Below are 25915 nucleotides of genomic sequence, written 5' to 3' on the forward strand. Positions count from 1 at the left end.
TGAATGAAAACAAAGGTATAAAATAAATTTGAGGGGACTAAGGAACTTTAAAATATGGATTTGTGTTAGGTGATATTACTAAATTACTGTTAATTTTCTTAGGTGTGTTAACGGTGTTATAGTTAGGTAGGAGATGTTTTTATTAGGAAATCCACGCAGAGGTATCCCTGATGTCTGCCATTTACTTCCAAATGACTCAGTGAGACTAAAAGTGCTTGTGCACCTTGAAAGAGAGAGGGAGAGAAAAGGAGAAGATTTGGCAACATATTGAGACTAATTGAATCGAGGTGATGGCCATTATTCCTTTAACTTTTTGGACAGATTAAAAACTTGCAAAAAGCGTCTGTCTTGCCCACCAGAGTGACAGTCAGATTAGGATAGGTTAGGGCCCAACATCGTGCCCAGAGTTTCCTAGCAGGTCAATAACTTCAATTGCCCCGAAATAAAAAATCTTAATGGGGTTCCTTTTTCTCATTTCCCCTTCCTCCTTTGCTCTCCTTAATGCCTCCTCGAGGCGAAACCACCCGAGAGAGGCTTCTGGGCCTCGGCGTCTGCCGTAGATCACTGACTCTTCATTGGCTGGGGTGTGCTGATGTCTCATTGCAGGGCGGCCGCGTATTTCTGATGTGCGCGGAGCCGGTGTCCTAGTGTTTGGTGCTGGTTCTAACCCGGGCTGTTGGGACCGATGGCTCAAAACCCACTGCGCCTGTGAGTGACCCTGAATAGGAAGTGTGTGTGTGTGTGTGTGTGTGTGTGTGTGTGTGTGTGCACGCACGCGCGCCTGTGTCTGCCCGAGTGGGTCTTTCTCCAGACGCCAAGGGGGGATGAAAAGGCGGCGGCGGGAGCGGGGCCGCCGCTCGAGCGCTGCCATCGATCGCGTCTTTGCCTGGCTGCGGTTCCTCTCTTTTCACGGCTGTTTTCGCTCCCGAGGGGGACCCTTGGTGACACGTGCTGGGAGAAGCGGAAGCTCCCAGTGTCAGGCCTCCTCCGTGTTAGGCCGCGCTGGCCTCTGACACATCAACCCCTGTTCATCTCTCCCGCACTCTATTCATTAACCGGAATTTCTAGGCGTGGGACCCACCGTTGGGCCCTGGACGGGATAGATAGATAGGGCGTCTGCCCTTTGCGCGGGGCGTGGGGTGGGGTGGTGAAGACAGGACTTCATCCATTCAACAAATGAGCAGTAGATATTTAGTGAACAATCGCAGTGTGCCGGGCCCTGTGCCAGGCGTTGCACAGATGGAGTTCCTGCCTTAAGGTAGCGAATAGTCCAGAGGGACACCAGAATAATAAAAGAATCCAGATAAATGTAAAATTATGGTAGTGATAAATGTCAGGAAGAAAAAGTTCACAGTTCTGGGAGGAGTGTTTGCCTCCATGTGAGGAATCAGGGGAGTGAGGATTGAGCCTTGCTTAATATTTTTATCTTTATCCTTAAAAAGCCATTGACATGGTGAAGAAATTTTCATTTTGGAAAGCGATTCTGGCAGCAGTGTGGAGAACAAATTAGAGCCAAAGTAGACGACAGCTAGGATTAGACAGTGATAACAGAAGAAAAATGCAGGCAATTCATGGTTTATCAAGGAGATGAAATCAGCAGGGCTTAGAGATGGTTTGCTTGTAAGTGAGGAGTTGGCACTGTTGGGGTCCTCGATTTCTATCTTTTTTCAGTGGGATAGGAAACACTGGAAAAGGGCCCACATGAGGAGATGATGAATTTTGAGGTGTCCTTTAAAGTACAAACTGGCCATGGGTCTCCCAGAAACAAATAATTCCATGTGACAACTGCTGTGGTAGAGGAAGTGCAGGATCCGGTGGAAGCACCAGGAATTGAAGACTGATGGTGACCGCAAGGCCTCCTAGAAGAAGTGGTGCTCTGAAGATTAATAAAAATGCTTAATAGAGTATTACAGAGCATGCTCTGAAATGCTGTATGGATTTCTGAAGTTTCGAGAGTGACTTTCTGAGCTGGTCGGGAAGACTTGAGAGATGTGTTAGGCCTTGAAGGATGGGAAAATTTAGACTCAGGATGGGTAGGTGGAACTGTTAGGAGAAGTAACTGCCCCGGGGAATGGCAGAAGCAGACACTGATCAGATTGACAGTAGGGAACGTTTCTGTTAGGGAAACTTGGAGAGGCGCTGGGAAGAGAGATGAGGGACTTGTGGAAGGTTGTGGTTCTGCACACAGCGGAGTTCTCTTAATGTTTTTGCGTTTTAGACTTGTGTGTATGTATGAAGGATAGATTGGAAGAGGAGAAGGCATCAGAGGAAATGTAAGCGTATTCTCTACTTTGTGTCCAACACCAGATTTATTATATTGCTCTCTGATTCTGCTCCTGCTGTATCACAGGATTCAGTTGCTCACTCCATGCTTTCCCTGATTTACCACTTTCCCTCTCCAATTCGTGTTCAGTCTTCAGAATTCTAAATTTCTCATCTGTTTCTCTCTCGCATCTTCATTTGACATTGCCCTATTTGCTTATATTTTTGCTTACAGTCAGTTGTTCCTCCAAACCGTCTTTCACTGTTACTAAAATGATCTTTCTAAAACAAATGTGATCATGTCACTATGCAGCTTGAAAATGTTTGGTGATATGGACAATAAAAGCTTACCAGAAACGCATAGTGGCAAAACAGTAAGAACTATATTTCAAGCTGAATTAAAAGACATTAAGAAAATGACATGAAAAGTGGGAAAACCATATAAATCAGAATTATAAAAACTCAGAAATGAGATGCTAGAACAAGCTACTTTACAACTTTGGGCCAGTCTGCTTTATGAACCTTAGCTCTTGTCACTTTCAACCTCCCTGCCCCATAACACGTTACACATACCTCCTATTGTAGCCCTTTTTATGTAAATTAACTATCAGAATATCTCTCCTTCCTTGATTGTAAACTCTTTGAGGCTTGAACTGGGTCTTCCTCCTCTTTGTACTCCTAACATATCCTTAGTGTAGTATTTGGCATATCGCACTTAGCATATTGTAAGCGTTCAGTATGTGTGTGTGGAATGGATGATTGCAGCCCTGTACTAAGATGGTGACAGTGGAAATATAAAGGACAGAATGGGTGTGTAAGATGTTTGGAAAAAGGGGTTGATGGGACTTGGTGACTGGAGGGGAGATTTTTGACGCTCGGTGACCAAGTTGGTGATAGACCAATCCACAAAACTTGGGAAGTGAGAAGAAGACACTCAGTTTTGGAGGAAATGATAGCTAAATTTTAACTATGGTGAGTTAAAGGTGTTGGTGAGGCCTTTAGCTGGAGCTGCCCAGTGGACACTAATAGTTCACATGCACTGAACCTCTCAGGAAACCTCAGAGAGACTAGGTCACGTATCTGTCTAATCCAGGAAGACTAGTATATACCAACCTTGGCAGGCCTATTCATATTGCCTGAATTGTCTTAATGTTTATGTCTTGTTTGCAGCTTGGCTTGTGGAGATGTTGAAGGAAAGTTTGATGTTTTATTCAATAGAGTTCGAGCAATTCAGAAGAAAAGTGGAAACTTTGACGTAAGATGTTTGTTTTTACTGAATTAATTTTACTGTTGTAGTCAAGCATACCCAAATAAAGTTTGGGCTCCTTTATTCATTTCTTGATTGAACACATACTCTCTTTTTTTGTTAGATTGAGTTTCTTTCGTGAGCCTAGGAACTTATAGCTGCAGAGTGGTGGGAGACGGGAGATCTGTTTATCTTTTTATGCTTTTCGAATGTCAGTCTTGTTACTTTATTACTGTAAAACAAACTGAAAATAGACTAGTGGAACATCCCTACGTGATTCTGACCACTGGGTTTGGGAAGCGCAGATGTATTTCATGACTGTATAGTACAGATTAAGACTGATAACATATGAGCAAATGCTTCACAAACCAGAGAACCTTATATAAATGTTATGTGTGGTTCCCAACTAGACTGTAAACTAGAATACAGAAGAGTATTATAGATACGGGGATGATAGGTTGATTGGCTTAAAGTTTAAGTAAAGGAAACAGGCAGGAAATATGTCATAAAAGCCTTGTATTTCTCAGGGTATCTAATAATTAGTTTTGTATTTCACAGAGAGCTTCTTCAATGTTGATTTCTCCATCTTTCCCTGAACCCCTTTTTCCCCATCCCCAACTTGAACTTGACAGCCAGGGAGCCAAAATTTCGTAGTTTATAGAATCAGAGTAACGATTACAATTGCCGCTAAAGAATTTATGTATTGAAATTCTGCAAATTGATTAAGGAAAAAACCTGGTTTATGACCATTACTTAGGATAATTAGCTGAATAATGTTACTAGCAATTATGTACTGATAAAAAAAAATCTCATATATCTGTTTGAAAAACTCATTTTAGCTGCTGTTGTGTGTAGGAAATTTCTTTGGCTCCACTCCAAATGCTGAATGGGAGGAGTATAAAACTGGCATCAAGAAAGGTATGGAAGTTATTTTTATTTAACAAATGATTTCTAACAAAGTTGCAAAGCTGCACAGTTCTTGCTGTTTTTTTTTTTTTTTTATTTCATACGTGTTAGTTATTTAAGAATTTCCCTTTGAGCTCTGTGTGGAGCTGGGAAGGAGGCGTATGCATACATGTTCACATTTTGAATTTGGGTGGATTTAGTTTCAGAAAAATCATTCTCTTCTAAGTATACAGGAATTAAATACATGCTACCTATGTGCCTTTTGCTTTTTCCAAAACTAGTGTTTTTTTTATTAAGCTCTTTAGGGTCTATGTTTTCCTAATTATACGTTGACCATCCTCTTTAAAATGTCACTTCATCAACCTAGTGATACCGTTTAATAGGCTAGCCACAGGTTGAGAGTTGGATATCCTAACTGACGAGCATGTTCGACCTATAGGATTACAGACTCGTTACTTTTGCTATGATTATCTTTCCTATAGGGAAGCATTTGTCAAGTTCAAACTCTGGTAAACTCTGTGGTGTCATGTCTGCTTCTCTCACTAGCTCCTATTCAGACATACGTGCTAGGTGCCAACAACCAGGAAACAGTAAAATATTTCCAAGATACTGATGGATGTGAATTAGCGGAAAACATTACTTATCTGGGTAAGTGGATATTTTTTATGTTTGTAATGAACATAATAAAGTGTCCGTAGGAATTACTGTCCTAGGAAATATATAGCTGGATTTTTCTGCCATTAACTGCCTGAGAGAATGGGTGTTTCTTTCCCAAAGTCTGTGTACCCTTAAGACTATGGCATTTTTTCCTTTGTGGTCTGTCCTACCTGCCTCCAATCTCCTTATGTTCCCAAAACCAAATGCATACTCTTTCAACCAAATAGAGGACTTGACTACAGTGTATCGAGTACTTAAGGTGTAAATTATGTTAAAAACATTTCCATGTGTGTGGTCTCATCATATAACATTGCTAGATGTATGTACACCTTACTTGTTAGAGTCCTAACTAGCTATACTTCTAGCTTTCACTAAGGTTTTGGGAACTCAAGTTTTGAGTTCTGATCCTTGGATTTTCCTCCTCCCTTTGTCCTTTTTCTGGTTCCAGGTCCACTCTTTTTTTTTTTTTTTATATATATATATTTTATTTATTTTTTTGTTTTTGTTTTTTTGTTGAGAGCCCACTGGCCCATGTGGGAATCGAACCCGCAGCCTTCGGAGTTAGGAGCACGGAGCTCTAACCCCCTGCGCCACCGGGCCAGCCCCCAGGTCCATTCTTTAATTCCAGGTTAAAGTTGTTCCCTCTCCACACCTCTGAATCTCTTTTAGTGATTCATTCAATGTCTGGCTGTTTTAAAAAGCACTGTCGACTTTTGCTTTTGTTTTCCTGTCACCTGTTGTCAGTCTATAGCCTCTTGGATCATTCAGATCATTTTTTTTTCCCCCTAAAACGGCTCCACTGCTCTTCACATTTCCTCTTTCTTGGTCTTTCATTTCTCTAGAACGCTTATACATCATCTTTGCTGTAAATGCCCTTCCTCTCCCTCCTCACCATAGTCCATCTTGGCCTTTATTCTCCACATCTGACTGTGGCCTTCCTGTAAGCAGTCTCAACTTGTTTCCATCATGTGGGAGGGATGCCTTTAGGCAAAAAATTGAGGGACAGATTTTTTTTTTTTTAAAGATTTTATTGGGGAATGGGGAATAGGACTTTCTTTATTGGGGAACAGTGTGCACTTCCAGGACTTTTTTTCTTTTTTCCCAAGTCAAGTTGTTGTCATTTCAATCTTAGTTGTGGAGGGTGCCGTTCAGCTTCAAGTTGTTGTCCTTTCAGTCTTAGTTGTGGGGGGGTGCAGCTCAGGTCCAGGTCCAGTTGCCGTTGATAGTTGCAGGGGGCGCAGCCCACCATCCCTTGGGGGGAGTCAAACCGGCAACCCTGTGGTTGAGAGGACGTGCTCCAACCAACTGAGCCATCCTGGAGCTCAGCGGCAGCTCAGCTCAAGGTGCCGTGTTCGATTTTAGTTTCAGGGGGCGCAGCCCGCCATCCCTTGCGGGACTCGAGGAGTTGAACCAGCAACCTCATGGTTGGGAGCCCACTGGCCCATGTGGGAATCGAACCAGCAGCCTTCGGAGTTAGGAGCATGGAGCTCTAACCGCCTGAGCCACCGGGCCAGCCCCGAGGGACAGATTTTTGTTTGTTGTTTTTAACCACGATTGTGAGATACGCATTTTGAAATCCTTTTGTTGTAGTTCCTAACATGGGCCTGACTTATGGCGATTCTCAATGTAGTTATTAGATTTGGATTAAGACCACGGCTGTAGATGTTTATGGCACCCATTTTGCCATATGAATTTAGTACCAGGAGTGGGAAGAATAGCTGAAATATTTGGGTTATTTCTGTGAAAGAGATTTTTTGAGATCCAGTAGGGGGAGCAAACAATGAACTTTATAGTGAACATGTGATACTGAACTTGAAGTACTGGCAGAACATCCAACATATGTTATAAACAAGGTCAGTGTTGAAGAGTATAGATTTTGGGGAGTTGGTCCCATAAAGATGAAAAATAAAGCCCAGAAGAGGATCAAACTGTTGGGTCTTATATTAATTTTTGCTGCAAAAGACGCATTAGGGCATATTTTCAGGGGATGTCTTATTTTTTCATGTACAGCAATCTACATGTATTCAAATACAGTCATGTCATCTTCTGGAACATCGTCATAACGTACTAAATGCATCCGTCTGGCTGATGATCTAACTGGGGCTTAATTTCGGGGAAGGTCTTATTTTCGGAGAAACACAGTAGTACCTTGTGGTGGGGTCCTTCCTATATCTTCATCTGTAGGGTAAGCAAAGAGAGGTGAAAGGGATTAGAAGAGTGTGGGGAGAGGTAAAAATATTATCAAGTTCATAGATTCTGAGTGGAGAGAGAATAGAATAGTTTCCGGAGTAGAGACCATTGGTGATCAGTGACTTCTAATCGAATGGGTGGGAGAGGGAAACTAGATTGCAGTGGGGACTAAGGAACTAATTAAGAGGTAAAGCACTTAGAGAGGACAGGCTACTTTTGAGAAATTTGAAACTGAAGGGAAGAAATTTCTTCACAATTAGTATGTGTGTTCTTTTCTTAGTATGCATGTTTATTAGTATGTTCCTTTATTAGTTAGTGTATGTATTAATTAGTATGCTTAATGTTCTATTTTCTGAGTGGAAAGAGCCAGTTGAAAAGAAACTCGGTAGATGAAGGGAAGGTGAAAACTGATGGAGCAAAGTCTCGAAGGCATAAGTGAGAAATAAATTGAGAAGACGGTAGAGTCTCTAATTTTTCCCAAACAGTTGCTCTTTTGAAATGTTTTCCTTTATTGCAAGCTGCTGTCTACATGAAGAGTACATCTCTTCCAGAGTATGCACCTCATCCTCAGAACTGCAGTTATTTTGCCTTCTCATTGTCTCTCCTTATGTCCAGGTGTCTGGGTTTCTCTTAATCCATGTAGTCTGCTCTAGAAGGCAGAAAGCCTTTCTCTTAATTAATGCTTCGCAGCTTTTTTCATTTGTAAGGCTCTTGGGGTAGAATGACTGGCCGGTGGGCTCCAGCAGCATGCACATAAGGGCTGCTCTTACTGAACAGAAATACTGCTGGAGCCATGCAACACTGAGACCTCGCAGCCAGAAGGGGGCTCTAGGAGAATTTACACTCATTCAGACATGTTGAATGGCAGAGAGGTAGGAGAGTCATGGCCTGGGGAGAGAAATGCATCATCATGGTGACATTTCATTTTGCAGTCTGGATTAAAACTTGTCTGTTTTTCTTTGAACCCAGGTCGTAAAGGTGTCTTCACTGGAAGCTCGGGGCTGCAGATTGTATACCTCAGTGGGACAGAGTCCTTAAATGAGCCGGTCCCAGGTTACAGTTTTAGTCCCAAGGATGTGTCTTCCCTGAGGACAATGCTGTGTTCAACATCCCAGTTTAAGGGTGTCGATATCTTGCTCACGTCCCCCTGGCCCAAGTATGTGGGGAACTTTGGGAATTCTTCTGTGAGTAGTGTTTGTTCAGTTGGAATTTCTAAAAGCAAATTGCACTGGCTTAATTTGGGCTTCGTTTGCTCTTTATGTCGAGTATTTCAGCTCTTAGAACCTTTCAATAGAAATCTGAATGCCTTCAGGATGCCTAAAACTATACCAACAAAGCAAAAATCGATCTTATGGAAAGTACAATTCACAGATGAAATTGCTGAAATCTTAGTTATAAATGAATGGTTCTTTAAATTATATTCTTTGCTTCAGGTGCCCTCAAGCTTCCTCTTAATGTGTTTTGAGGGTTTACTAATTTTTAGTGAAAAGATTTACAGCTAGTGGCAGCTGTGTAGTTGTATTTTCCCCCTTCCATTATAGATTATGCTTTTTGGCTGTCAAATTGTTTTTTAAAAATGGAATCATGGGATCGAAGATTGAAAGATCTAAAGATGGGAAATGAGATGCTGAACACTTGGTGCTTCTCTAATGTGAAAGCTTTAATGTTGGGATGCATTGGAGCTCACCATAGCACTTGATCTTAATATTTTTATAAGCGATCTGAAAGAGGATATACACCAGCTTAGTGAGTGACAGCTATCAAGGGCTGGGAAATATTGTATTGGTAGAAATAAGCCTAAGGAACATCTGGAAAGGGTGTGTATGAGGGCAGAAAGCATCAGCTGAGCTTCAGTGAAGGGAAATGTAAATGTATTGGGGGCATATCAATTGATAGATGCCGAGTTATCAGTGATGATCCAGAAAACGGTCTTGTAGAGCAGTGTCTGCCACTTCCGCACAATGTGTCTATGACTAAAAGGGCCAACAAGATACAAGGCATTGTCAGGGAGGATGCCGAAAGGAAAAGGGCCAATGTTGTATTCCCTTCCACAAGTTCATGGTTATTTGTTACCTAGAGTACAAAGGGCAGTGCCGATTGCAGTGTAGAGGATACAGCAAAGTGAGGAAGGTCCACCGGATTACTAAGCTGATGACGGATGGGAGACAGGTGCATGTAATGCTCTGTAAGGAAGGATGAGAAGGATGAGGGCCCTTTATTTCAGGGGTGCTGAAAAAGGATTTTGATTAACCTTTATAAATAACCATACACGACATAGGGGAAAAAACAATACAGTTCACCAGTCCCTAAGATACTAGTACAACTAACCTCAAGACCAACTCCCTGCCCTTCAGCAGAAACCTGAACGAGGCGAGCATGAGAGAAAAGGAAGTTCTTGCTTTACTTAGTGGAAAATTGGCTTTGGTGATTTCTTTATTTCCAGCTAATAACTTCTCTTAGAGTTTATAGAGAACCTCAGGGATGAGAGATGACATAATTTGTTGTTAATGGAAGCTGGGGATGTTCTGGGAACAAGCCTAACTTTGGACAAATTTTGTTACAAACTTTACAACAAGGGTAAGGTTGGCCCTTTGCGTGCTTATGTGATGCACAGTATAGAGCCCTCGAAGTCCTTGAATATTCCATAGGAAATATTCTATGGATCCTGGTGGCCCTGAAAGCTAGCTTAAGTTTCATTTTCTGCCTTGACTATGTGCATAGTCAGAACTATAGGCATACAACAAAGCAAATTATAGAAGCACAGTCTGTGGGCTTCAGAGAGGGAGAGCTTATGTTCCAAAAAAGATTTTAGTAGGTTTAATAAACCCTGTTTCGGGTATTAGTATGGAGGACTTACCTTTTAACCTCGAGCTTCTAGCAATTGTTGCTATTTTTGCATTCGTACTAGCCCAGTTCCCCCATATGTGTTTGAGATTTCTCTGGTTGCGGTAAGTAGGGAATTTACTACGCAAATCCTACTGTCTGCATTTGTATCCACATACAAACATCAGAGACTTCAAAGTGTCTTGTTATCGCTTTGCATTTCTGGGTAACTCTTCAATTTGTTAAAACGACTGTTTCTATTTACTAGGGAGAAGTGGATACCAAAAAGTGTGGCTCTGCTTTGGTCTCCAGTCTTGCCACAGGCTTGAAACCAAGATACCATTTTGCTGCTTTGGAAAAGACCTACTATGAGAGGCTTCCATATCGGTGCGTAGCATTTCGTTCTTTTTGGCTTTTTGAAGAATTTGCCTTGGATCTCCTGTGTAAACTTCTCATGCTCATTTCAGCCACATAACATCTTAGTTCTTTTTAGTTACTCAGGCACTGAAATGAGGGACTCTCAAGTTGTTCAACTTCTCTGAGTTTGTTTCCAAATTTGAAATACAAGGGATTGCACTGTATAGAGCTCCTGAAAGCTTTGAGGATCTATCTTAAAGCCCCCAACCCTGTGTGAATCCTTCTTGCCATTCTCACCTTCTCCTGTAGTCGCTTCCCTCTGACTTTCTTTTGCTTCCTTCTTCCACTTTTAAGGAGGTAACAGTGCTGTTTAGTCCTCATGGCTTGGTGTAGCACAGTAACTGCTGTTTGATCAGGTCAAACAGTACTCTTCGTACAGTCTTAATAGCAGTATAGTCACTTGAGAAGTATTTCAGTTTGGAAATCAAGAACTTGTATCACTTTTTTTCTTTCTCTTCTTTAATTTTAGAGTTTGGAGGTGGAGTTTTTCAAGGATGTATTGCAGAGAAAATAAAACCAGTGATTAGAGTTAACTCTGAATTATCTTCACTATAAAATAAAGGACATAGACAATTCCTGAAATAATTTATAAAAACTTTTTTTTACACGAAAGTAACGTATGTGTTGTTGAAAGTTCAAAAAATATAGGTGAACAAAAAGGAGAAAATAACCTGCCCTTTGCCCATAATACCATAGCCTAAGATATAACCATAGGTAATACAGATTTTCCTGGTATGTCTCCATATAACATTCCAGAAAAGCTTGTTGTCCTCTGAAGTCATGCATTGAAAACAGGTTATGGGAACAAACCACACAAAACCTATTCAACTTTTAAGGATCTTAATACACATTTCTCTGAAGAACATACAGAGTGGCCAATAGGCATGTGAACAGATGCTCACATCATTAGCTTTTAGGGTGATTCAAATCAAAACCACAATGAGCTACCACTTCATACCCACCAGGATGGCTGTAATCAAAACGGCAAATAATAACAAGTATTGGCAGGGATGTGGAGGAATTGAACCCGCATCATTGCTGGGGGTAATGTACAATGGTGTAGCTGCTTTGCAAAACTGTTTGGTGGTTCCTTAAAGGGCTAAACATAGGGTTACCATGTGACCCAGCAATTTCACTCCCGTTCCAAACGAAATGAAAACATAAGTCCACACAAAACTTGTACACAAATGATCATAATAGCATTATTCATAATTGTTCATAATCACCAAAAAGTAGCAACAACCCAAATGTCCATCACCTAATGAATGGATTAAAAAAAAAAAAAGGTACACTTATGTATATCCATACTCTGGAATGTTATTCAGGAAGAAAAAGGAATGGAGTGCTGATATATGGGTGAACCTTGAAAACATTCTAAATGAAAGAAGCCCGACACAAAGACCCCATATTATGTAATTCCATTGATATGCAATGCCCAGAGTAGGCAAATCCATAGAGATGTCGAGAAGTGGTTAGAGGGAAATGGGGAATGACTGCTAACAGGTATGGGATTTCTTTTTTCCGGTGATGAAAAATGTTCTAAAGTTAGATGGTGGTGATGTTTGCACAGCTCTGTGAATATACCAAAAACTATTGAATCGTATGCTTTAAATGGGTGAATTGTGTAGTATTTGAATTAGCTCTTAATAAAGCTGTTAAAAAAACCAACACAAAATCCTACACAGCTTTTTAACCAGAGCTGTAACAAAAACCAGGAACTATCATGATAAAAAAATACTAGTATGGTTAAATCTCCACCAACGTTTGTACCTAGAATTAGTCAGTTCATGCTTTACATCCCTGTGTTGTGAGTCTTATGCTTCCTCCTTTGAGGAGCAATTTATCATAATTAAAAACACCACTCAGAGGTAGCATTCTTCGTCAGTCATTTTTATTTTAAAATAAATGAGGGAAACATCTTCTCAACTTCTTTATCTGTACTTGCAGTTTTCCTGTGTATTAATTTTCTACTGCTACTGTAACAAATCACCACAAACTTTGTATAGCTTAAAACAATACAAATATATTATCATATGGTTCTGTATGTTAGAAGTTTGGCACAGGTCTCACTGGGCTCAAATCAGAGTGTTGGCAGGTTGTGTTCATTTCTAGAGGCTCTAGGGGGAAATCTGTTTCTTTGCCTTTTTCATCTTCTAGAGGCCACCTACCTACTATGGTCTTGGCTCATGGCTCCCCTGCTCTGTCTTAAAGCCCCCTGCCCTGTGTGAATCCTTCTTACCATTCTCACTTTCTTCCATAGTCACTTCCCTCTGACCATCTTTTGCTTCCTTCTTCCACTTTTAAGGACCCTTGTGGTTATGTTTGGTCTATACAGGTAATCCAGGATCATCTTCTTATCTTAAGGTCAGTTGATTAGCAAGTGATTAAATCCATCTGTCACCCTAATTTCTCTTTGCTGCATAAGCTAACATTGACCGGTTACGGGATTAGAACATGGACATCTTTGGGGAGGGGAGGGCCTTTATTTTACCTATTATACCTGGATAGCTGAACAGTGGAAAGTGTTAGCAGTTCTTGAGGTCACTGCACTAGTCACTATTTGCATGAAAGAAAGACACTTCTCAGGATATTCCTTAATGTTTTCATGTATTGTTAAAACTTCCATTTAATTATGACTAAACTTGTTCTAATCATAAAAGTTGGTGAAAGTTGCATATGAAACTGCATGACTTTTACCTTGTAATGATAGTCCCATTTACCAACTATGAATGTACTTATTCTCCTTAGAAAAAACAAGTTGTAGCAGACAGACTGTATTTTGATTTATTTCCTTTCACTAATGTGAATATAAAATCGGTGTTTGTATATTTATTTATATAACATGGTATACTAGATTTTAAAATAAAATTGTATTTTGTGACAGATTGAGGAAATTTCTGAGGCAGGAGGAAAGAACTCCTCTAAGGATTGGCCTCTGTATTAATGGTCAACTCGCTAAAAATAAAAAATATATATAATGCCAGAACTTTTTTTCTTTTTAATTACAAATAATTGCTCAATATAGAATACTTATAAAACAGAAAGCTCAAAAAATATTTTAGTATATGCAGTTCCCGTATTTTTTGTATGAAATAGTAGATACTCATGTATTTTTATATTTTTCCTAGAAAACTGAAATCATCCTATGTATTATTATTTGAAGCATGTTTTTTTCCCACTTAAAACTCATTTCTTTTTGGTTTTTATTATTATAAATTTTTATTACACAAAATAAGAGAGAACAGTATAACGAACCCTCTTGTATTCATCACTTAGCTTCAGCAATTATCAACATTTTGCCAATTTTATAACTCTTTTAAAACTGAAAGTTGGAGGTTTTGTGCTTTTCAGATATGTGATGTTATTTTTCTGTAACAACAGCCCTGGGAGGTAGAAATGCTTATCCTACTAGATGGACAGGTAACATCTGAGATTATGTTACTGGTGGTGATCAGGATTCTCTTCCTGGCCCCATGGAGTCTACATCTTTTATAATTGTAAATCAAAAGTAAAGTTTGTTGGTAACCTGGTAATCTCTCAAATATATTATAGAAACCACATCGTTCTGCAGGAAAACGCACAGCATGCCACCAGGTTCATAGCTCTGGCAAATGTTGGAAATCCAGAAAAGAAAAAGGTAAAGATTGAGTATTTGGGGGTAGGTTGATATTCATTGTCTGCCTGATAAATGTTTTTCTTGCCCAGTTTAGCATTGAGATCTTCTCTTCTCCCCAACCTCAGTGTCCCAGCACCTCAGTGACGCCTTTGTAAAGATACAATAATGAAAGGTCAGGTTTCCATGGGTCCTTTGTGGGAGATTTTAGAGAAGGGTTTGGGAAAATAGGCCCAGTGGAACCAAGGCAAAATTTCAAATGAATGCTGTTTCAATTTCTTCCCACCTCCACGTGGTTGTCTCTCTGGGTATTCACGAGTTTCCCCTCAGACGGTAGGTTCTCTTGCTTTGCAGCTTTTAGCAACTTCATTTATCAGAAATAATAAAGTCCTCCCACAGTTTTACCTAAGCCTTCCTTGACTTTGGAAAATCTCAGTGATACTTGGAGTCTGTCTTTGTACTAGAAAACGGTGCAGGTAAAAGAAGGAGAATATACTAGAAAAGTACATTATTTTTCTTACTTCCCTGAGAGCATTTCTGATTACATAGGTCCAAAATCAGGGTATTATGGATTGAGACAGCTAACATCAGAACAGCCAGTCAAGTGGGTAAATAGATAAATCCTCTGGAGATTACTCCACTATAACATGCCTTAAACAATGTACATGCAAAGGATAAGCAAATACATGTTTTGTCTTTTCCATACTATCTTAAGCTTTAAAGCCCAATGCATTCTTAGCAATTTTAGATTTGTAATTTTTCCCCCCTGCCTTTTCAAGATATCACTCAGTATTTTTAGTCTACTGTATTACTTTCAGGAATGTGTTAGCCTCAGCCCTAAGCAACTCAGTCTTCAGTCAGAGTATGTACGTTTTTTAATTTGGCAAGCATTATTAAATTCATCTCAAAATTTTGTTCCAGTTTAGACCCCCACCAGCAGTGTATGAGTTTGTTTTCTCTCCACGTTCTCACTGGGTAGTGTCAAATTTTTAAATAAAGTTTTTGCCATTCTGATACATGGTGTATCATTGTTAATGATTTGCATTTCCATGACCCGTAGTGAGGTTACGCATCTATTCTTATATCGTCTGAAGTCTCAATATCTGTGCCATTAGTCTGAGATTCTAGATATTCGTGTGAATATTTATTTATTTGCTACTAGTCCCTGAGAAAATATATCGGTATACACAGCAGAAATTGTGTAATGTGAGAGGGAAACACTAAGTTGTCCAATTTAGTTTTCATTAGAAAAAAGAATGGCAGTGCCATGATTCTGTTGATGAAATATACAAAGATAAAGGACTCAGAGACAGAAGCAGTTTGTCTTCAAGGATTATGGTGCAAGTCCCTCTAGTTCTCGTTGTTTTGTGTAAGGGCGGGGACTTTGATTTGTTGCTTTTCAGCCCCTGGTTAGCCCCTGCAGAGATCACTGAATTGGCATTTGATTTCCTAGGTATTTTCTGAGCCACAGATAGGCCAGTTGCTGCCCTTTTAACTTCACTCAGTTTCTGAAGCCTTCTGTGAAATCTTCACAATAAAATAGGTTGATTACGTTTGGATAAACAGTATTTCCCTCTAATGTTATTATGTTATTTTTCTCCAAAGTATCTTTATGCATTCAGTATTGTTCCCATGAAACTAATGGATGCAGCAGAACTGGTAAAACAGCCTCCAGATGTCACTGAAAACCCTTACAGAAAATTTGGGAAGGAAGTATCCATAGGAAAGCAAATTCCTGCCCCTGAGGTATGTTCTGATTGGGAGGTGGCATTATTCTGGGCAGGATTGTCTATTATATGTGTCCTTTTGCCAGTTATAGTTTAATTCGTAGGACAAGTTTACTCCTTAGGATCTAAATCTTTTTTTTCCTTGTGACATCATGGTGTTGTTTAGAAAGCCTTAGATTTCAAGTAAACTCAGTGTTTTTTATTGTAGTTTGGGGTTAACAGTTTCATATTTTAAGTCTTTCTTTGTCTAAACTTGGTTCATATGTTAAGGTTACACATGTTAGGTTTTTCAATGTCAAAGTGGATTCTCTATTCTTAACTTTTCAGGCAAAGATCCAACAACTGCTTGATAGCAATGTAATTTGCAATTTTATAATGAGTACTAGTAGGTAAATAAGATTCACTCTGAAGAAATTTCTAAATAGACTTTTTTGAAATTAATTTTCTCCTCACTAGAGTGAGGAATGTCAAGTTCCCTTACTAGTATGCATGGTCTGCTTTCTCAGACTTTTTTTTTTTTTTTATGAGTAGCCTTCTCATCTTTTTAATTAAAGTACAGTTAGAGTTGTTCAACCTGTAAAATTTAGGACTGCAGTATGGCCCTACTGAGAGGAGAAGGCAAAGAAATTTGGGTGGGTTCGTATTGTTGTTTTAGACAAGAATTGCTCTATGCCTTGCATGTTAACTTGCTTTTCCAAAGAGGTGAATTTGGTGGTAGCTTGGGTAAGTGATGAGAAGTATGACTGAGTCCAGGCATTTTCTCTAGACTAGGCAGAAAGGGCTAGGAGGAAAGCTAAACGTGGCATGGCAGGAATGTTCCTTTGTATGTGAATGGTTGGCTACTTGTCTAATGGTTAGTTTAATAACATTTACTCTTCTACCTTTGACCATTCCAGGAAGAGCCAGCCTGTCAATTTTTCTTTGATTTAAATGCAACGCAGGGAAGGAAGCGTTCATCTACAGGCAGAGATAGCAAGTCTCCTCACCCAAAGCAGCCTCGCAAACCTCGTAAGTACCTTGGTTCCAGAGGTTTCCTATGTGAGCAATAACTGTTACTTCAGGTCTTGTTTGGGAATCAGCATTGCTAAGAGAGCCTCTTCTGGCAGAGGAAAATTTACACTGAGTCATAGGACCAATAATAAAAATGAAGTAATACAAAGATGGCCTGACTTTGAGGCTATCTGAGACTATTCCTGTAAGAACTGTGGGAAAAGCTTCTTTCATTTATGTCTGTAAAACATGTGAGGTGAAGAGCCTGCAACACCAATGTGGGTTCATAAAATAATAGGATAATCAAACTGGTAGAAAAGACTTTAAGGCTCTTCCATTAACATGCTTTTATCCACCCCTTTGTTTTAAAGATGAAGAAGCTGACCTTGGGAGAGTAAACTGACTGCCCAGGGTCATGTAACTGGGACTGGAACTGGGGCTGCTGGCACCCGGTTCAATGTTCTTTCATTGCAGCCTGTTGCCAGTTACGTGCTACATTGGTCAATATGTGGTTATCATTTATGGATCACCAACCTGTGGAATGGCTACAAATTCAGAATTTTTCTAATATAGGTTTAGTTTCCTTATAATGGTGATGGGGCAGAGGGGGTGTGGTCCTAGTGGGAGCGCAGCAGGCCCAGCCCGGGGCAGTGCTGTATGCCAGCCTTTGCAGGATCTAAAGATCAGACAAGGGGGTTATGTGCAGGAATGCTTAGGCCATAGTAACATTTGGCTTTCTTCCCCATGAAGCTCAGCCTCCAGGACCCTGTTGGTTTTGCCTTGCCAGCCCTGACGTGGAGAAGCATTTGGTGGTCAACATTGGCACACATGTGAGTTACTTCCGCGGATCTTTCACAGAGGAGATACCTATTTGCTTTCTATTCACTTAAATTTTACATATCATGAAATTTAAGTATGCAATTCAGCGGTTTTTAGCTTACTGAGTTGTGCAACCATCGTACAGTTTTAAAACATGTCCATCTCTCTAGGAAGATCCCTCATGCTACAGTGAATCTCCATTTCCACCCTCAGCCCCACGCAACTACTAGTCTACTTTCTGTCTCCATGGGTTTGCCTTTAGGGACATTTCATATAAATGGAATCATAGAATATGTGGTCTTTGTGTCTGGCTTCTTTTATTTAGCATAATGTTCTTGGGACTCATCCATGTTGTGGCATCTCTCAATATTCCATTCTTTTTTATGTCAAATAGCATCTCATTGTGTGGATGTATTATAATACATTTTGTCTATGTGTTCATCAATAAGTGGACTTTTGGGTTGTTTCTACTTTATGGCTATTAGGAATAATGCTGCTGTGAATATTTGCATGTATGTCCTTGTGTGGACATAGGTATTCATTTCTTTTGGATAGACACCTAGGAATGGGATTGCTGGTAAATTTATGTTTAACTTTTTAAGAAACTGCCAAACTATTTCCCCAAATGGCTGCACCATCTACTATTCCTACCAGCAGTGGTATGAGGGTTCCTGTTTTGCCACATCCTTACCACCATTTCGTATTGTCTGTCTTTTTGATTGTAGCAGTTCTCCTCTAGTGTGGTAGTGTCAGCCTCACAAGAGACCTCCCTTCCTACCTCCCTCTCTGACAAATAGGTGTGGATCTTCTAGGGTGGTGCTTTTATAACTTCTTGAACTCTTATGTTTTTATTCCATCCTACTAAAAAGCGGTAAATTCTCAGTGTGGCCAGTAGTAGAGGATACAGCTTCCTAATGACAGGAATCCCCATCGCCACTTTCCTGGTATCGGTACCTGGGAACCCAAGTAACCATTGTAGGGTTGCTTGGTTAGCACTGAATCCGACTGAGAACTGGATGACCTTCAGAATGCTTGTACTCAAGCTCTGGAAAACTGATGAAGTCGTATGTGTGTCTCCCAGTAAATAGTCACAAACCGTTTCTCAATGTGTGGTGCCTCTGCACACAGATACTTTATCTTTCATTGGTTTTCCATTGGTTTATTCTAATTTTTGTTTCTGAGCGTGACCTTTTCCTCAACTTATCCTGACAGTGTGAGGGCCTTTTATCATGGCTTCCTAGAGACTGACCTACTAGAGTTTCAATTTCATCCTGTTTACTCTTTAAGTCACACTCTCCTGCCTTTGTTGTTTCAGACCGAATAGTCCCAGTTTTTACATTTAATTTTTTTGTCTTTATTATTGGTACACTCCTGTCTCTAGAGGGAGGACTAATGGTGTCCAGGCCCGTGGCACAATTGGGCCATGGAGCCTGTGGGTGAACTCTTTGCAGGGAAGAAGAGCAAACTTGAAAAGCTCTTGCTTTTATGGGAATGCCCTTTTTTGGATTATCTCTTTTGGACCTGTTTTCTTCTTTGGATTAGTTTATGCCAGTCTTCTCTCCTTACCTTGTATGGTAAGGCAGGCAGGCTTTGGACTGCTTTCTGTTTTGGAAGCTTCAGTAGGTTCAAAATTCCACGTAGGGGGAAAGAGGTTTGGAATGGGTAACTTTGCTCAATGCTGTTCTAGACCCCAGGGAGAAATGACCTTTTCGTTCCATTCACTTTCCTATTGCCCTGGGCATGAGCCTAAGGCATAATCAAGGAAACCTGTTTGTTTCTCATCTCAGCCTGAAGCTAGAGGGACAAAAGCATCTCAGGTCTTGATTGTGGCCCAGCCCAGCACCCCAAGTAGGAGACCACATAAGGATTTTAGCCTAGAGCCTACCTAGTAATCAAGTCTACATGTATCTACACTGTCCTTTGTCTGGTGGAAAGCTCTTGGGAACCCCTGGTGACCTTTGGGTGTCTGGTAGAGGGTTTGGAGTCCCCTGTCTGCACCCATTCCTCTTGATTTCCTCTCATTACCTTTTCCCCTGGCTTTCTCCATCTTTGCCATGCCTTCCTCAAGGGGCATACATAGAAATATGCTGACGGCCCATGGCCATCAGCACTTTGGTAAAAGGAGAGGAAGACTGCTAAGAATTCCAAATCACTACTGCAAAGTCCATGCACTTTACTCTGGGAGAATCATTCATTCAGGTCCCATTTCTACATTTGAGATACAGCTGGAGATAATTTAAGTATAGAGCAGATTGGAAGGTGAGAGTTTGAAAGAGAAGGCGGAGACTAGGCAAGTCTGAAACTATTCACAAGAACTGGAAGGTACTGCATTGGGGGTTGCTATTTAGACTATACTAGAAAGCTTTAATAGCCTCAATGCACATCCCAATATAAAAACTGCTGTTTATGGTGGTGACCCTCTGACATACAGAAAAGGCTAGAAGACTCAGGCTTCCAGAGTAACCTTTGATAACAAACCCAATCAAAACTGGCTATTGTAAAACTTAAGAAAATGTTTTAGTGCTTATGATGTTTGATGAACTTCAGTTATCTGGAAAATTAACTTTGTAGCTGTGCTGAGTCCTCTTTGCTGACTAGATCAAGGATGGTCATGCTTTAGTTTGTTTCCGATACCTAGCTTGTCACTCTTTTGGACTTTCTCAGCGTAGATGAAAAATAAATGACTCCTTCCTTCAGCCTTAACTTGGAACCCATCACACTAAAAGTAGACTTGGGATTGTTTTTTCTAAAGCAATGGCACCTTCATTTGTTGGCATTGGTATTCATAGGCCTTTCTCTACTCAGTTTTCCCTTCAAAGAATGTCTGAGTGTAGAACAGTCTTGCATGTTTCAGTTTTGACAAATATTTTTAGTTGCTACTTAGTGGCTGGTATCCATTGTTGGAACCATAGTTTTCTGCCTCTTTGGATGTACCTGAGTTTGAGGTTTCTCCTCCTTCCTTCCACCCCATTAGGTTATGAGTTTGTTTTCATTTTGTAGAAGTTAGCCAGCAGCTTAAGGCTGTAGGGACATTGTCTGCTAATCATGTCACATTAGCCCTTTTTGTGAGCCCAGGGGGAGTATTGGAGTGGAATTGGATATTATTGTAGGGAAGGTGGTCATTTGGAAATCGGAAGTGGTATCTTTCTGAAAAATTCTGTTCAAGTTTGAAGACTGGAAGAGAAAACAAACTGTTGCTCTGGTCCCCTCCAGCTCGGGTGTGTTTGAAGCCAAAACCCTGTTTATATGCTGTTCATTTGCTCCCAGCTCATTTGATACGTGCACAGATATTTGTTGTGTCTAATCTCATTCTTTAGCAGGTACTTGAGAATGTTATTACAACCTCGAAAATCTGATGTTGAAAGTTGGAGAATTTCTATTAATAGCCTCTTTGAGTATTTCTTCCACACCCCCAGACTCATTCTTTGTATAGGCTTTCCTCCCTGAAGAATTATACGTGCAGTATTGATGTCTCACTTCTGTGCGCTTCGTCTTCAGTGCTACCTTGCCTTGGCCAAAGGAGGCTTATCTGATGACCACGTCCTCATCCTGCCCATTGGACACTACCAGTCAGTGGTGGAGCTTTCAGCAGAGGTGGTGGAAGAGGTGGAAAAGTATAAGGCCACACTGAGGAAGTTCTTTAAGAGTCGAGGGAAACGGTGTGTTCTGTTTGAGAGAAATTATAAGAGCCATCACCTCCAGCTTCAGGTAAGCGGTCTCTGCCCAAGAACTCGGAAGGGCCTATAGGGACCTGGATATTGATGAATATTTGAATCATGTTAATTTAAATAATTAATTTGATTAAGATTGAAATATTTAACTCCTATATAAAAGTAAATATTTACCATGAATTTTCACATTAATATTTAACTAATGTTCATTTAAAAGGTTAAAGTGTCTCTGGTGAGAACTCAGGGGGAAGTGCCTGGTCAGTAAGTGAACTGCACGGACAGTAAGTGCCTTGTTTAGAAAAGGATTGGGTAGTTGAGCAAGGTTCCAAGAAAGATTTGGGCCTTGATAGGTAGAGTTTGAGAGATTGTATTTTGTGTGATGCCCAACATGAGTGACTGCTCAGAGGTAGGAAACAGTCTCAGAGCCTGCATAGGGCTAGCAGCTCATTTTTGTTATGGATAATTGGTTTGTAGTTGTGGTGGTTTTCTTTCTGGCACATTTGTTAAGTTTTCAAATGGGCCTGACTCTGCCACCTATATTATATAGGAGCTGGCAAAGGCTTGATGACAGAGATCTCTCTCTAGCCTTTCCCGTATTAGAGATTGGCTCCCACATGTGGCACGCTGTCTCATAAGTTTAAGTCCTTACAGACAGGCCTACATAGACCTGTCTGGCCTGAGGAGAATCTCTGCTGAGGGGTGTTTCTCCACCCCGGTGATGGATTTACTACTTCTCAGGAACTATGGGAGGCACACCTCTCTGGGACCTGCACGAAGAATTTCTTCTATCCTTTACCCCACCTGACCCCATTCCCGCCCCCCAGGTCATTCCTGTGCCACTCAGCCTCTGCGCTACTGATGACATTAAAGATGCCTTCGTTACCCAGGCACAGGAGCAACAGATAGAGTTGTTGGAAATCCCAGAGCACTCTGACATCAAGCAGGTAAAACAGGAGGGAAAGGTGACGTTCAGGTAGAAGTAAAGACCTGTTTCTGGCGTGTTGAGCCTGAGGTACTATCAGGGCATTCCAAAAATGTTAAATAGGCAGGTGACAATTTGGAACTCGAGCATGGAGTATTGAGTAGATTGTAGACAAAGATGGCATTATAGCAGTGCCTCAGTGCTTTCCTGATAAGAGCAAGAAACTGGAAACTTCCTAAGGCAGCAACTTAGAAAGATGGGTGCCACTGGGAAGACCTTTGTAATATCTGTCAGTTTGACTTTTTAACCTCTAGTTCCACTAAGTAGCTTGGGATCTATAGCTGCTCACATCCTTTCTCTTGTGTTTCTAGACTGAATTCTTTGCCAAATTAAAGCTTGTAAGATATGAGCTAGGATTTTAGATTTTTTAAAGCATTATTGTACGTGCTCATGCAACTCTGTTTACTTTAGATTGCACAGCCAGGAGCAGCATATTTTTATGTTGAGCTTGACACAGGAGAGAAGCTTTTCCACAGAATTAAAAAGAATTTTCCTTTGCAGTTTGGAAGGTTTGTATATTTTTCTTATTTTACATGTATTTTCATTAGACCTATTCTGAACAAAGTAGTGGGATGCATGGATAGTTAATCAAAAAGCCAAACATGAAACAGCCCTTGCTCCAAGGAACCAGCAGTGTTAGGGCAAGTCAGATATTTACATTTATGACAGTAGGATAGTATAGAATGTGAAAAGTACCATTACAAAGTCTTCAGGAACAATGTATTTTATGTTTTAAAATAAGTTTTTACTTTTCAATTGCAGTTGACATACAATATTATATTAGTTTCAGTGTACAGCATAATGCTTTGACATTTCTATAGCTTACGAAATGATCACCACGGTAAATCTAGTACTCATCTGACACCGTACATAGTTATTACAAAATTACTGACTATATCCCTTATACTGTACTGTACATCCCCATGACTATTTTGTAACTACCGATTTGTACAGGAACGATGTACTTTAGAAATTCAGAGAAGGGCGAGCTCATGTCTGCTTGGTGAAAGGCTTCATGAAGGGGTCGAAGTTGAGCCTGACAGATTTAGAGAGCAAACACTGGACTGTGAACATTCTAGCCCGGGTAATAAAGTGCCACCATTAATTGAACATATGCTCTATGGCAAGTACCGTGCTTTGAACTTTACATGCATTGCCTTATTTAATCTTCCCAACTCTGTAAGGTAGGTACTGCCACCTCAGTTTACCGGTATAATGGAAATGCTCTATAAGTCTTCACTGTATGATATGGTAATCACTAGCCACATGTGCCCATGAGCACTTGAAATGTGGCTAATAGGACCTAGGAACTCAATTTTTAATTTTAATTAATTTGGATTAATTATCTGTATTTGACTAGTGGCTCCTATAGTGGACAGCATGGCTGTCACATGCTTAGGTAGCTTATCCATGGTCACACAGTGGTAGGTTCAAACCCAGGCCTGTTGGACCCCAGATATGAGATCTTAACCTCATTATTCTCTAGTGGCCTAACGGTCTGAATGAGGCTTCATTTCTGCTCCTCATGTCAGGTAGAACATGACTATAAAACCATACAAGGAGTGATATAAATTAGGCAAAGACTGAAGATCAGAATTTGCTGACAAGAAAAGATAGAATATGGAGGGGAGTCGAAAATGTGCAGTACAGATAACCTGATGCTGGTGTCTGTGATTTGCAGATGTTTTATTCCCCCACCTGTCCCAATTAGATCTGAGCTTTGAGTCAACCTTAAGCCCTTCTTGGACTAATTTGGAAAGCCTCCAAGAGATTGCCACCATTGGAGTTAAGTCCAGTAAATGTAGTTGTCTACGTTTTCAAAAAGATCATTGACAAATGAGAGCAAGTATGTTAGGAGCTTCAAGCATTTGACATTATCTTTTTGTTGTTGCCTCAGCAACAGATGCAGATGTGGACGCTGATGACGTAGCCACATGATTGCAGATATACACAGGCACATAAGCCTACAAGAGAGATTCTCTGGATGATTTTATGCTCATGATAGTTGTATTTTCAACATGGTAGTTTTCAAAATACTAACTTACAGTTACATAGCATTTTATAGTTAACAAAGTACTTGAAAAGACTTTTTTTTTTCCTGCTGCTGTACAAGAAAGGCGGTTCTGTCTTCATTTTACAGATGAAGTCAGCTCAGGTATTACCCAGGCAGATAGAACTTGAGCTCGGGGTCTCTGACTTTTAGGAGACTCATGTGATGGATTTTCAACTCTTCTATTTATTGTAGCTTCAAAGTGGAAAATGAACCATATAGATGTATATAGAGTTACTTTTAATATATCAGCATAAGTAAAAATAAGTAAAAGTGTAAAGCAGCGGCAATTAGAAAGTAGCCTGTGTGTGAGTTTGTATGTAGTTACACTGGAGTCCTAAGAGCCAAGATAAGTTTTGTTGGTATTGAGCCTGTGCTATTGTGTCCACATATGCCTGAATCCGCTGAAAGGAGAGGCAGAAGGTTAGAGTGAGGTGTGATACTAGATGCCCAACTCTGCACCATGCCCTTACCAAACTCATGGTCTAATTGGGATGACAAAACTGGAGTTTAAGGTAGGATGTAATCAGAGCTAGTCTGGTACTTTTATTATGTTATTTCCCTACCTCACAAAACACTTAGTTCGCATTTCATAGGTGAGAAAATCAGGACTCAGAGATGAAATCTTCTGTTTAAGTCATAGACAGCCAGTGACAGAGCTAGGAATGGAATCGTCTCTGATATTTCTGACACCAGGGCCTGCTCTCTTTGGTGCCATGTTGCTTCTTTAAGTACCAGTAAGTGTAGTTCCAAGTTTTTCAGAGAAGTAAATGGGATTTGAGGGGTTAGGAAAGAGGTAAGATCTGAGTTGGTCACTTAAAATGAGTATAATTTTAATAGATAGAATGGCAGAGAAGGCACACAGGGCAAGAGAAAATGGTATGAGTAAAGTCAGAGGAATTTGCCTGCCTTGTTTGGGTGATGCTGAGGAGAGCTCTCTGGTGGAGAAGAAAAGAAGCGGGATGGTGGTGGTGGGGGAATGTGGGGGGGTTCAGGCTGATACTGTCCGTTTTGATTTCTTTGTACTCTTTCTGCAGGGAGGTCCTGGCCAGTGAAGCCATCCTTAATATTCCTGACAAGTCTGACTGGAGGCAGTGTCAGATCAGCAAGGAAGAGGAAGAGACCTTGGCTTGCCGCTTCCGGAAAGACTTTGAGCCCTTTGACTTTACTCTGGATGACTAAGCAAAGGGAAAGTCACTTTATGAACTTCACAGGAAGTAGTAGCAGCCTGTTTTTTAAGAAACTACAGTCTCCTGTGGGGACTGTTTTCCTGCCTCTTTTTTGTGCATTCCCATGGAACCTATTGGTAGCAAGAGGCCTAAAATAGAATATTTTTTGGAAACAGTCACATTCTAGGATGAAAATCCTATATTAAAGGCATGTCTGTCATCCAGCTCCAAATACAGCTATTGTTTATTAACATTTTCAAAAACATTTAAATTATCAAATAAAATCCAAATACTTTCCCATGGTTGGGAAGTGCCTTATGTTCATGTTACCTGTAACCATTGAAATAAAGTCGTGTGTGTGTGTGTGTGTAATAGGAGGAGCAAGGGCTTTAG

General features: G+C 40.4%; 1 protein-coding gene across 5 annotated transcripts; it reads left to right on the forward strand.

Annotated features, from left to right (window-relative positions):
- Positions 1-574: 574 nt before the first annotated feature.
- On the forward strand, positions 575-25849 carry CWF19L1 (CWF19 like cell cycle control factor 1). Of its 5 annotated transcripts, none has more exons than XM_081073551.1 (15): positions 582-708; positions 2219-2273; positions 3433-3517; positions 4348-4426; positions 4961-5062; positions 8231-8445; positions 10353-10471; positions 14054-14138; positions 15720-15860; positions 16738-16849; positions 17582-17661; positions 21149-21358; positions 22146-22265; positions 22715-22812; positions 25391-25849. In XM_081073551.1, the coding sequence occupies exons 2-15, from the start codon at positions 2233-2235 to the stop codon at positions 25533-25535; spliced, it is 1632 nt and encodes a 543-aa protein (XP_080929677.1). In that variant the 5' UTR covers positions 582-708; positions 2219-2232; the 3' UTR covers positions 25536-25849. The 5 variants fall into 5 exon arrangements, with proteins under 5 accessions (XP_080929678.1, XP_080929679.1, XP_080929677.1 ...); XM_081073555.1 differs by having other exon boundaries at positions 629-708; positions 4364-4426; XM_081073552.1 differs by lacking the exon at positions 2219-2273 and having other exon boundaries at positions 575-708.
- The last annotated feature ends 66 nt before the right edge of the window (positions 25850-25915 follow it).

Source organism: Rhinolophus hipposideros, assembly GCF_964194185.1.
Source record: "Rhinolophus hipposideros genome assembly, chromosome: 15".
Classification (NCBI taxonomy): Eukaryota; Metazoa; Chordata; class Mammalia; order Chiroptera; family Rhinolophidae; genus Rhinolophus; species Rhinolophus hipposideros.

Excerpts from the sequence above, each read along its gene's own strand:
- CWF19L1 (XM_081073551.1), top strand. The coding sequence starts at position 2,233 with ATGAAGGATAGATTGGAAGAGGAGAAGGCATCAGAGGAAAT. Across the intron at positions 3,518-4,347 it reads AGAAAAGTGGAAACTTTGAC|CTGCTGTTGTGTGTAGGAAA; the intron begins GTAAGATGTTTG and ends AACTCATTTTAG. Across the intron at positions 15,861-16,737 it reads AGCAAATTCCTGCCCCTGAG|GAAGAGCCAGCCTGTCAATT; the intron begins GTATGTTCTGAT and ends TGACCATTCCAG.